Below are 10707 nucleotides of genomic sequence, written 5' to 3' on the forward strand. Positions count from 1 at the left end.
CAGGGCACGGTATCGTCGGCGGGAGCACTTTGGGAGATACTAAAATGCTTTACCAGAGGAGCATGCCTAGCAAAAGAAAATGGGATCTTGAAAGCGTTGAGGAGAGAACTAATCACTTGGAAAATGGACTAAAAACGCTAGAACAGGCGTTAACGGCCACAAACAACCCCAGCACGCTAGCAACACTCATAGTAGAACTAGAGTCCTTTAGGACGCTCACGGAGAGAGAAATCAAGTTCCTAGCGAGCCATCACAAGATACGGCAGTATGGCGAAGGCCAGGGACCCGGAGCACTCTTGGCAAGACTGGTCACCGCAGAACGGAAACCCACAACAGTAGAATCAGTCTTGGACCCATCAGGCACTCTCGTATACTCCGAAGAAGATATAATAGAAACATTCTGCAAGTTCTATCAAAATCTGTATAACTCCCACTACTCCAGAGATCCTGACGAAATAGCACAATACCTAAACACAACGGAATTCTACTGGACAAGCACTGATCTCAGAGAACCGCTGAATGCACCCATCACCACGGAAGACATCCTAGGGACAATCAAAGAACTACCGAACACCAAAGCCCCGGGTCCAGATGGCTTAACAAATTCTTTGCAGATCTCCTAGCCCCACTCTTGCTACAAGTTTACGAGGAAGCCATAGAAAAGGACCAGCTTCCACCAACACTCTACGTGGCAAATATTGTTCTCCTACACAAAACAGGCAAACCTAAGGAGGACTGTGCTTCCTATAGACCCATATCGCTAATCAATTTGGACAATAAAATCTTTGCGAAAATCTTGACCAGAAGGCTGTTACCACTCATGCCCGCGATGGTGCTGGCGGACCAAGCATGGTTCGTCCCATGTAGGAACACATCATTCGGCCTGAGAAGAATGTTTGGAGCAATGGAAGATCTCAACCCAGATGATCAAGCAGTAGCGGTGTTACTCGACGCCGGAAAAGCGTTCGACTCAGTAGAATGGCCCTTTCAATTTGCAATACTATAACGAATGGGCCTTGGCAAACGATTCACGCAAATGGTAGGCCTCCTCTACAAACACCCAACGTTGAAAATAAAACTAAGGAATAAAAGTGCCACTGAAATCTCCCTACGCAGGGGAACGAGGCAAGGCTGTCCACTGTCGGCACTGTTATTCGCCTTGGTCATGGAACCCCTAGCAGCAGACCTTAGACTATACCATCTGCACAGAGGCCTCGCACTGGGTCCACATAAGCTGGTGGTCTCATTATACGCTGACGACATTGCGCTCTTCCTTTGCATTCCACAGGATAATTTGAACCCAGTGATGCGAGCAGTGCTCAAATTCGGCAACTTCTCAGGATTAAAAATTAACAACTCAAAATCGATAATCTTCCCTCTCACCGAAGCAACTAAGGAATTCCAAGACGACTTTGGCTTCCACTGGCAGCACTCTAAAGTCAGCGATTTTGATGTTCAAATCCAGCAACGACATTATGCAAGACAATTATGAAACGGTACTCGACACCTTCCAAACCAAAGTGAATAGATGGAAAACACTCCCGCTCACACTTTGGGGCAGAGTGTCTCTGGTTAAAATGGTAATCCTCCCAAATTCTCTCTGTCTTCACAAACATTCCTGTACTTCTGCCACAAAGATTCCTACGGCGGATCAGGTCCACGCTCCTCGACTTGGCATGGGCAGGCAAAGTCGCCAGGTTTGCCTACAACACTATGATCCTCCCCATTACACAAGGAGGGCTTGCTCTCCCCGACATAGAGAGCTTCTACTGGGCAGCATAGGTGCAATACCTAAACTACTGGTATGCTGTGCACTTTATCCGACCGCACGTACAGATTGAAAGTGGTCTAGCAACCCCTCACCTCCTTCGTGCAGTTATATTCGGCCAGCCACAGGCACCCTCAACACCAATGAACACGATGATCAAGGCACACACAATCTGGAAAAGAATGGCCAAAAGGAGCGGAATTCAAATCAGATACTCCCACCTACCCCCTCCTCCCAGTGGGAAGCATTCCAGGGAATCAAATCACGTCAGAAAAAGTGTTTCAACAATGGACTAAAGCTGCAAATAAACTCACTAGGTGACCTGTTTCCAGACAGCGCATTTATGACCACGCGACAAAGGAGGCAATAACGCCCTGGACACATTTATTTATTATAGGATCCGGCACACCATACAGACCATTATTCCTACCTTTCCACTCCAACCCCCGACATGGCCATTGCTGCATGGAGCAATACAAGCCCAGGGCGAAGGACGGCTGGTGTCAAACATCTATAAAAACCCTACTTACTGAAAAACTCACACGCTGCTCAAATGCCCAAAAAAGGTGGGAAATATCCCTAAATATCAAGATATCTGAAGAAGACTGCACATATATACTTAGGCTTACTAAGAAAGTCGCAATAAACACAAGATACAAACAAATACATTTCAATTATGTCCACCAGATATATCATACCCCAGTTAAACTTCAAGCCCAAAGAACGCCCATATCCGCTGCCTGCACCCGTTGCGGCCACTTGGAAGCAGATTTCGTCCATCTAGCGTGGTCCTGCCCAGAAATAGCAGCGTTCTGGAACGTGGTACTGGAGAAAATATCAGCAATAATCGGAGTGCAACTGGACCCGGACCCAGCACTGACCCTGCTAGGCCTTACCAATCAACTGCCCGAATACACCAGAAAATTGGCAAACCTACGTCTCGTTCTAGCACGCAGATGAGTAGCATGTAATTGGGGAAGAGGGCCACCACCAAACCTACAACAATGGCTACGAGATGTTACATACTGTCAAGATGTTGAGACGAGCTACATAAGGACGCTACCCCTCCACGCACGCCCTCTGGACATCTGGGGCCTGTATATAGCATAATTGATGACAACCGATTAAGAACTGCTCTCATGGACCCCATCTCCAATACATAATCAGAATTAACAATCGGAAACCTCTAACAGCTGCAAAGGCCACATAACAATTACCGCCGCATCCCTAAGCAATGCCACTGATCAGCGAGTGGATGGCTGAACGGGAAGGGGGCGGGAGAACGGGTTCATGTTGACCGGTGCACGGTCTTGTACTTTGATGTTTAATTGTGGTTGAAAAACCAATAGACATTTTTCTTTTTAAAAGATGGATTTTTAGAACCAGCCCTGAGCGAGGGTTCTAAGAAGGCACCCTATTTTAGTGAACAGGGAAAAGCCACTTGCGTTTAGCCAAACCTAATCGAGGTAGGCTGGAGAGCAAAAAGGCTTGCACTTTAGGAGATGGGGATTTGGGGGGTGGTAATGGTGAAATGAAACGCACCCAAAGCACATGGATAAAACCAGTTAGACAGAATGTATAAAAATGCACTCATTTGTTTTGGCCTGATTGCACTCTAAGCAAGGAAAATAACAGGTAAGGGGTACAACTAAATCAATACATTCACAATCTGTGCTCTCACTAGAGACGATCTACACTTTAGATTAAGACAATTAAGACAATTATGAAACATGGACAACTGTATAGTAAATCAAGTGAAAGCAGGTAAGATATGCAAAAGAAATTGAAATTCAGAGAAACCAATGTAAAGGCACTGTAAAAGCAATGGAAAACATTTTTCCCTGCCTTATAAAATAAGGCCCACAACACTTAATAATTTCTGCTAAGGTACGTAGGCCTGTTGCCCTTGAAAGTCCCAATAAGAAACCTTTTTGGAGTGAGTCGGGAGTCCTTTAAATAAAATAGCAAGTAGTGGAAAGCCAACGGGTGAGTCAAATGTTCCTGTGATGAAAGAACAAAGGTGAGTTCAAAAGATAAGAGGAGCTCTCCCAATCCCACCAGTCCAAGGGAAGCCTAGGGTGGGATCCTTGCCAGAACTACAATGAGCAGGCAAGGTAGAGGTAGGGTTAGTACTTTGCGCCTGTACAAGCCTACAACCCTAAGGCGGGAAGATGGGTTGTAAACTGCTATGCAGTTCCCTTACTCAGATCAATCTGAGTACCTTTTATGGTGAACCGGTATCAACACCGGTATCAACACTAATATCTAGCCAAACTCTCTGGATAGTGTAACTGGGCAGCAAAGTAGGGTGGTGAAAGGTTGACAGATTCTGTCCTCCCTGAGGCCACCAAGAGCTGCCACTTTGCGCACAGAGCACTGCGCCAACTATTCAAAGAGAATCTCACTGGGAAACTCGGGCATCCCAACCATGAGTGACTTTGGTATCTCAGGCGGCATATTTGTTGTTTGCGTCAATCAGGAGTCTCTCAAGGGTCAGAAAAGGGGAAAAATCCAGGTCCTTGCACCAGAAGTGTAGGATGGAACTTTGATTCTTACAGAGCAAGATGCAGATGGTGTCTGATGTCTCAATGTTGCTGACAGTGAAGAGGTCTGGAGTTGCTGAAAACACTTTTGGTGTGAGCAAGTGATGCTTGAGGCTGAGACGGTATGCAGTGCTTCGAGATCAACAAATCGGACGCCTGTCAAGGTGTGGACGCTCTTACGAATACGTCCCGGAGAGGTAATTTCATTCTTGAGTACAGGTGTAGCATCCCACAGACGGCTGCAATATCTTGTAAGTGGTGTGGTGGCGGGGGATGTATATGTCCTCCCACACGCGCAAGCCTACATTTCCTGGTACTTTTAAAGATTTGCATGGATATGTCCCCTGAAGGAGCTAAACATGAGAAGACCAAAGTATTTAATTGAATGTAAAAAAGAGACAGAGACCTTTGCCCAAGTGTGAACGAGAGCATCTAATGAACATAAATGAGCACCCAATGAGGTTCGTACATTTGTTATGGTGAACTTGACAGCGCACTACTATTTTGGGTGAACATACTTGCTTACAATGAATCAATGATACTGTATGGTTGTATTTGTTCTTATGTTCATGTCCTGATTGGGAGTGGATTACATTTTATAAAAATGCAAAACTGTGTTTTCAGGTGTGCAATCTTTTCTATGAAGCGGGATTCATGGCTGATGTTGATCTGGATCATAGCTGCACGCTAAACAAGAAGATAAGAAATGCGCAGCTGTCGCAGTACAATTTCATTTTGGGTAATTAATTGCATTTTATCCCCTAGCTCTTGCTTTTTTTGTATTCTCAAAATGATCTTTCCATGCGTAGAACTTTGTGGAATGAGCTAGCAAAGTGGTTTGGATTCAGGAGTCCCACATAACCCACATGTATGTCATGAAATTGGATGCATATGTTCTTTAAACGTTTCCCATGTTTTAAAAAAGGGCAAGCTGATCATTTTCATACGTAAGCTGTTGGTACATGTATGGAGGTTATGAAAAGTTCCCATGCCTCAGGCTAGTGGATGGGACTGGGGAATCCATAGTGACCGGGGCCCTCCACTCACTCAGTAAAATTGGCCCTGTGTATCGCGTATCCCTGAAACTTCACAGCCCATCTCTAGCTTTGCGTCTTCGGCTCTTCCCACCTTCAGACTCCCCTTAGCCAGCCAGCCTTGCTCAATCACCCTACTCTTACACCGCAGTCCCCTAATACAATTAGAAACCCCACTAGTAGACCAGTGGTCCCCATTCAACAGTTTCTGGAATTCCGTAAAGCTCAACATTATGTATAGAGAACTTTGTGCTTTAATCGATCCCTGAATACATGACCTTATAGGTCCTCCACTGTGAACTTGCCCGATTCATGTACTATAAGCATCAACAAATGGTTTGAGTGGAAGCACCTCTTGAAAACCATGCTGTTGCATGCGGCGGGCCGATGAATTTTGAAAACGGGACTCCATGAAGCTTTGTCCCAATCAGACTGCAGGATGATTACCGCACTTGTATGGGTGCTCGAGCCTCCAGTAGTTACTTAAATGTTTATAGAATGCACCTGGCCCAGAGGCAGGTACAAGTTGCACATATAAAAGTATACAAATGATAACACTTATTTGGCATGGTATGTTTGTTGACTGTAATTAGAACAATTTTAAGATGTTTTTCTCATTTTTAAAACTTTCACATTTGTAGTGTTTTCTTTTTTACTAAAGTAATAAAATCTGATACTCTAGGAACAATCTTTTGGGGAAATGGTATTCTGATGTCATCTTGTGTCATAGTTTGTAGTGTATACACTGCTGAACTCCTGCAAATACTCATGCATCATGCCATTTGTCGTCTTTCCTTTCTTAAAGTTGTTGGCGAAAAGGAGAAAGCAAGTAACGCAGTGAACGTGCGAACAAGAGACAACAAGGTTCATGGGGAGGTTTCAGTTAGCACAGCTATTGAAAAGCTCAAAAAATTAAAGAAAGCCTACTCCAAGAATGCAGAAGAAGACTTTTGAAGTGATTAATCCCTGAGAATCACACGTGCTTACACCCTTTGGCAGTAATTGGGACTTGTGTTTCACTGTGGATGTGTGTTTACAGTGGGAAAAAGCGGTCCGCCTGGCACTATGAACTTGAGCCTGAATGGAAAACCGCATACTCTGTGATATGGACCTTTTGAGTATTGGCGAGTGGCACTGAAGGAGCCGAATTAACTTCTAAACCTGAGTAAATCACAACACACTAACAATAAAAGTGTGTAAGAGGATTTGTCTCTTTGAATTCTTGTATCTTGCTGTGTTGGGTTAAAACATGTGTGATAGTCGATTATATGCTTTGACTAAGTGAAACCTGCATTTGGTGCCTTGCTTTTATCATCTACGCCTACCCAGTGGTCAAGGATACACATGCATTGGTCCCTCAGAATGAGGGCCTCCTCCTCAGGCCCAATTTATATGCCCCACGTATGTTAAATCCTCCTGGAATGACAGAGTGTCTGCAATTGGCTCAAAAAAAGGTTCTTGCATACTCACAAGAGCTCAATTGGACTACTTTTTAGCAAATTTATTGTGAGGCAATTATGGCTCTTAAAGGAGGCATTGGCATTAACTTGCCAAAAAAAAGGTCTAGTCCTATTGAACAGCCAAATAAAAAGATGATGAAATGCAGTTCCTTTTCTCCAAAATAGAACAGTTTATTGTCACAGTAAGAAAGGTTTTTGCTATTGGTGCTCTTCACAAATACGCACTGTTAAATCTCTGGCATTATCTTGGGAGGGATCCAGAGCCATTTGCAATAAGTTATTTAACTAAACAAAAGTCCCACACGTGTCCAGAAACGCATCCATGCCTCACAATATTACTACAACTGTGCTTATTTTTTGCATCCAGAATACTGTAGAGTCGGCGAGCCTAGTGTAACGGCGGTGTAGATTGAAATTGTTGGGTACGAGAGCAACATTTGCTCATGGGTGAAATAGCATCTTCACCATCATCTATTCTCTCAAAAGATAGAGCATCCACCCCATTATCTATTCTCTGAAGGTAGAGCATCTACCCCATTATCTATTCTCTCTGAAAGTAGAGCATTGCCCCCATTATTCTCTCTGAAGGTAGAGCACATCTCCCAATATCTATTCTATCTGAATTATCTATTCTCTCTGGGGATAGAGCATCTCACCCGTTATCTATTCTGTCTCTGAAGGTACATCCAGAAATAGAATGTCCAGCAGTCCTATATTGAGAGGGTAGCATTTGCTTGAGCTGCTCCTGGGTAAATGTGGCTAAAGGAAGGCAGCAGTGTTTCAAATTCCGCTTAGGATGTGTGAGATCTTTAACTTCTTTCAACAATTCTGTGTGACTTTGTGTATGGGAGGAGGGGGGGGGGGTTTGAAGGCATAAGACCTGTATAGAAGAATAGAAGAATGTGTTTTTTTAATGAGCCCCACACCCAACAATTTGTTTTCTTGTTTGTGAACCGGTCCAATGCCCAAATCCACCACCCCAAACAACCCCCTCTTGCCAACGAAATGTAGAAGAGTCGCATCTATCTGAGAGTTTAACTCCAAATTAGTGAACACTGAGACTGCCTGCTGAACTGATGTGTCTACTGGTTCTGCAGCCTGAAAATGGGCAGAATCCCCTGTGCCACAGCCACTTTGTACACCTGGCATAAGTAGTAAAAAGTACAAAGCAATAGTCTTTGGATTGTCTCTGAATATGATATGGAAAAGGGGATATAACCAGTCCTTGAAGCCCAGGGTACAACCAGGAGGTCAGAGGAGATCAGATATGTGCAAATGACACATTTTCTCTGCCTTTGTTCTTTGTAGACGACCAACGGCAAACAACCCACTTATTTAAATGAACTCACAATCCAGTACAAACTTGAAAAAATTGAAGATTTGGATAGATTTCCCTAAGAGTTTTTGTCTTATTCGTCTTGTATCCCCTGTTGCGCCCTGATGCCTGCGGGCTTCTGCACGGTGAAAACCAATAAATAAATAAATAATAAACAGCATCAAGCAGTTCTCCACTGCACTTCCTGCAGCTCAAAAGATGGTGTCATACCGTGGAGTGGGTAAACACCCAAAAAATAAAATGAACACAAAGTTCCCTCAAGGTTGAACCCAACAGGGCTTTTTCTTAACAGTTCCATAATCTCAAGGCTTCTTGATGAAGTTCCCAATAGTTAAGGGACTTTTCAGTTATGTACAGTCTTAAACACTTGGGCATAGTAGCAGGTTATCCTCTATTTTCAGGCTCCATTTTAAGAGGTTCCCACACCCTTCTGTGGTGATCTTCTTGGGCTCTTCTCCTGGCTTGGTCTATGACAGCAGGTTTAATCACCCCTTTTTCCAAGAGCAATTAATATTACTAGGGCCTCCATCACCCCCCTTACTCCTATCTTTTTTACCACCTTTACTTCTGTGCTGGTCCTGCTTGCCATGTAATGGACCCCTTCAGATATGGCTCTCACCCTTACCTCGTGCCTTGGGCCAGACCTCCCCTCTCACGTCCTCCTACTCTTGCTAGTGACAACCTGGTTAGCTTCCAGTAGGCTCTTCCTTGTGACCAGTTCCCACTTTCTCTTCCCCTTTTGATCCAGCCTCTTGATGACTTATCTCCCCCTGCTCCTATTCTGCTAACCCCCTGTCCCATTGCAACACATACTTCGTCAGCTCTTACACCAAACATCCACACTGCCTAACCGGGTGTCCTGTCCAGTAAGCCTGATCTGCAGGAGCTGCTGAACCCCACAGACCCACAAGAGGAACTCTGTTCCAGCTGTTATTTGTATTTATTGAATTTTATATAGCGCTTTAACCCAAAGCGCTTTACATGAAATAACAGGTAATACATAAGAAGAAAGTTAATACAGGTCATGAGTCAAATAACCGAGAACAATATGCAGAACAATTTGCCAAGATCATTAGAATAAAACATGAGTAGGATAGAATGGTTGAGGGAAATAGTAGAGAACTGTCAGGTGGGAGATTGGAGTTGGTGTGGGATTTTAAAGAGGTGCGGAAAGATGAATATGAGGTGATGGAGTAGAGAGGGAGAGAGTTCCAGTCGAGTGGGGTAAGGAGCAGAAGCGGGATGGTGTGCATGGTGCAGGTGGGACAGTGAGTAGGAAGTGTTCAGCAGAACGGAGTGGGCGAGAGGGAGTGTAGAATAAGAGGAGGGAGGAAAGGTAGGGTGGGGCGAGATCGTAAAGAGATTTGAAGACGAGGCAGAGGAAGTTGAATTTGAGTTGGGAGTGAAATGAGAACCAGCCTAATGAGGAGAGTGAAGAAGAAATAGTTGTGAGGAGATAGAAGACAGAGAGAACGGATGGCAGAATGGTAGAGGGATTAAAGGGGGGCTGGATGTGAGACGGGGAGGCCAAAGAGGAGAGCTGAACAATAGAAGAGTCGAGAAAAGATTAGAGAAGATGTTAAGAGTTTAGTTGCGTGAAAGGTAAGGAAAGGTCGGATTTTGCGAATGTTATAAAGATGGCAGCGACAAGCACGGGAGGTAAGAGAGATATGGTGAGTAAAGGAGAGGTTCAAGTCCAAGTGGAGGCCAAGGTTGTGGGCAAAGGCAGAGATGGGGATCTGGGAGGGGAGAAGAGAATGGAAGGAGTGGGAGAGGGGGGCGGGAGGGTGTTGGCTGGAAGGAATAAAACATCGTTTTTTCAGTGTTTAGGGTTAGAAAGTGGGCAGACATCCAGGATTTGATAGCAGTGAGACAGGAGGAGAGTTTAAGGTGGATGTCGGGAGTGAAGGAAGAGAAGGAGAGGAAGAATTGGGTGTCATCAGCGTAGAAGTGGTGAGAGACACCAAAGGAAGAGATGATTGGAGCTAGGAGGAAGGTATATAGCGAGAAGAGGAAAGGGCCAAGCACAGAACCTTGCGGGATGCCGAAGTCGAGGGAGTGGGTAGGGGAGATGCGGCCGCCCCAGGAGACTGCAAAGGTGCAATTGGATAGGTAGGAGGAGAACCAGTTGAAGACAGAGCCTTTGAGACCAAAGGAGGAAAGAGTGTCGAGAAGTAAGGGGTGATCAACAGTGTCAAAGGCGGCTGAGAGGTCAAGGAGAATGAGAACAGAAGAGTGTTCAGAGTAGCGTGCAGTGAGGAGGGAGTTAAGTACAGAGGTGAGAGCAGTTTCAGTAGAGTGGTTGGGGCGAAACCCAGATTGAGTAGTAGGGAGGAGAGAGAGGTTGGAGACGAATGCTTAGAGTTGTGAATTGACAAGGCGTTCAAGGAGCTTAGAGAGGAATGGTAGGAGAGAGATGGGGCAAACTTTGGAAGCCAAGAGGGGGTAGCAGAGGGCTTTTTCAGGATTGGGATGATAGTTGCATGCTTGAAGGCTGGGGGAAAGGTTGCGGTAGTGAGTCAGATGTTGAAAAAGGAGGTGAAGTAAGGTATAAGGAGAGGGTAGA

General features: G+C 44.9%; 1 protein-coding gene across 1 annotated transcript in view; it reads left to right on the forward strand.

The window, feature by feature from the left end:
• LOC138504438 (threonine--tRNA ligase 2, cytoplasmic-like) overlaps positions 1-6550 on the forward strand; it is a 375818-nt gene extending 369268 nt beyond the window's left edge. Inside the window, exons 18-19 of the mRNA XM_069624937.1 lie at positions 4936-5050; positions 6151-6550. Coding sequence (XP_069481038.1) covers positions 4936-5050; positions 6151-6299 — 264 coding nt within the window. The 3' untranslated portion in view covers positions 6300-6550. The remainder of the gene's footprint in view (positions 1-4935; positions 5051-6150) is intronic.
• Positions 6551-10707: the final 4157 nt, after the last annotated feature.

The sequence above is a fragment of the Ambystoma mexicanum genome, chromosome 11, assembly GCF_040938575.1.
Source record: "Ambystoma mexicanum isolate Mex_15411 chromosome 11, UKY_AmexF1_1, whole genome shotgun sequence".
NCBI lineage: Eukaryota > Metazoa > Chordata > Amphibia > Caudata > Ambystomatidae > Ambystoma > Ambystoma mexicanum.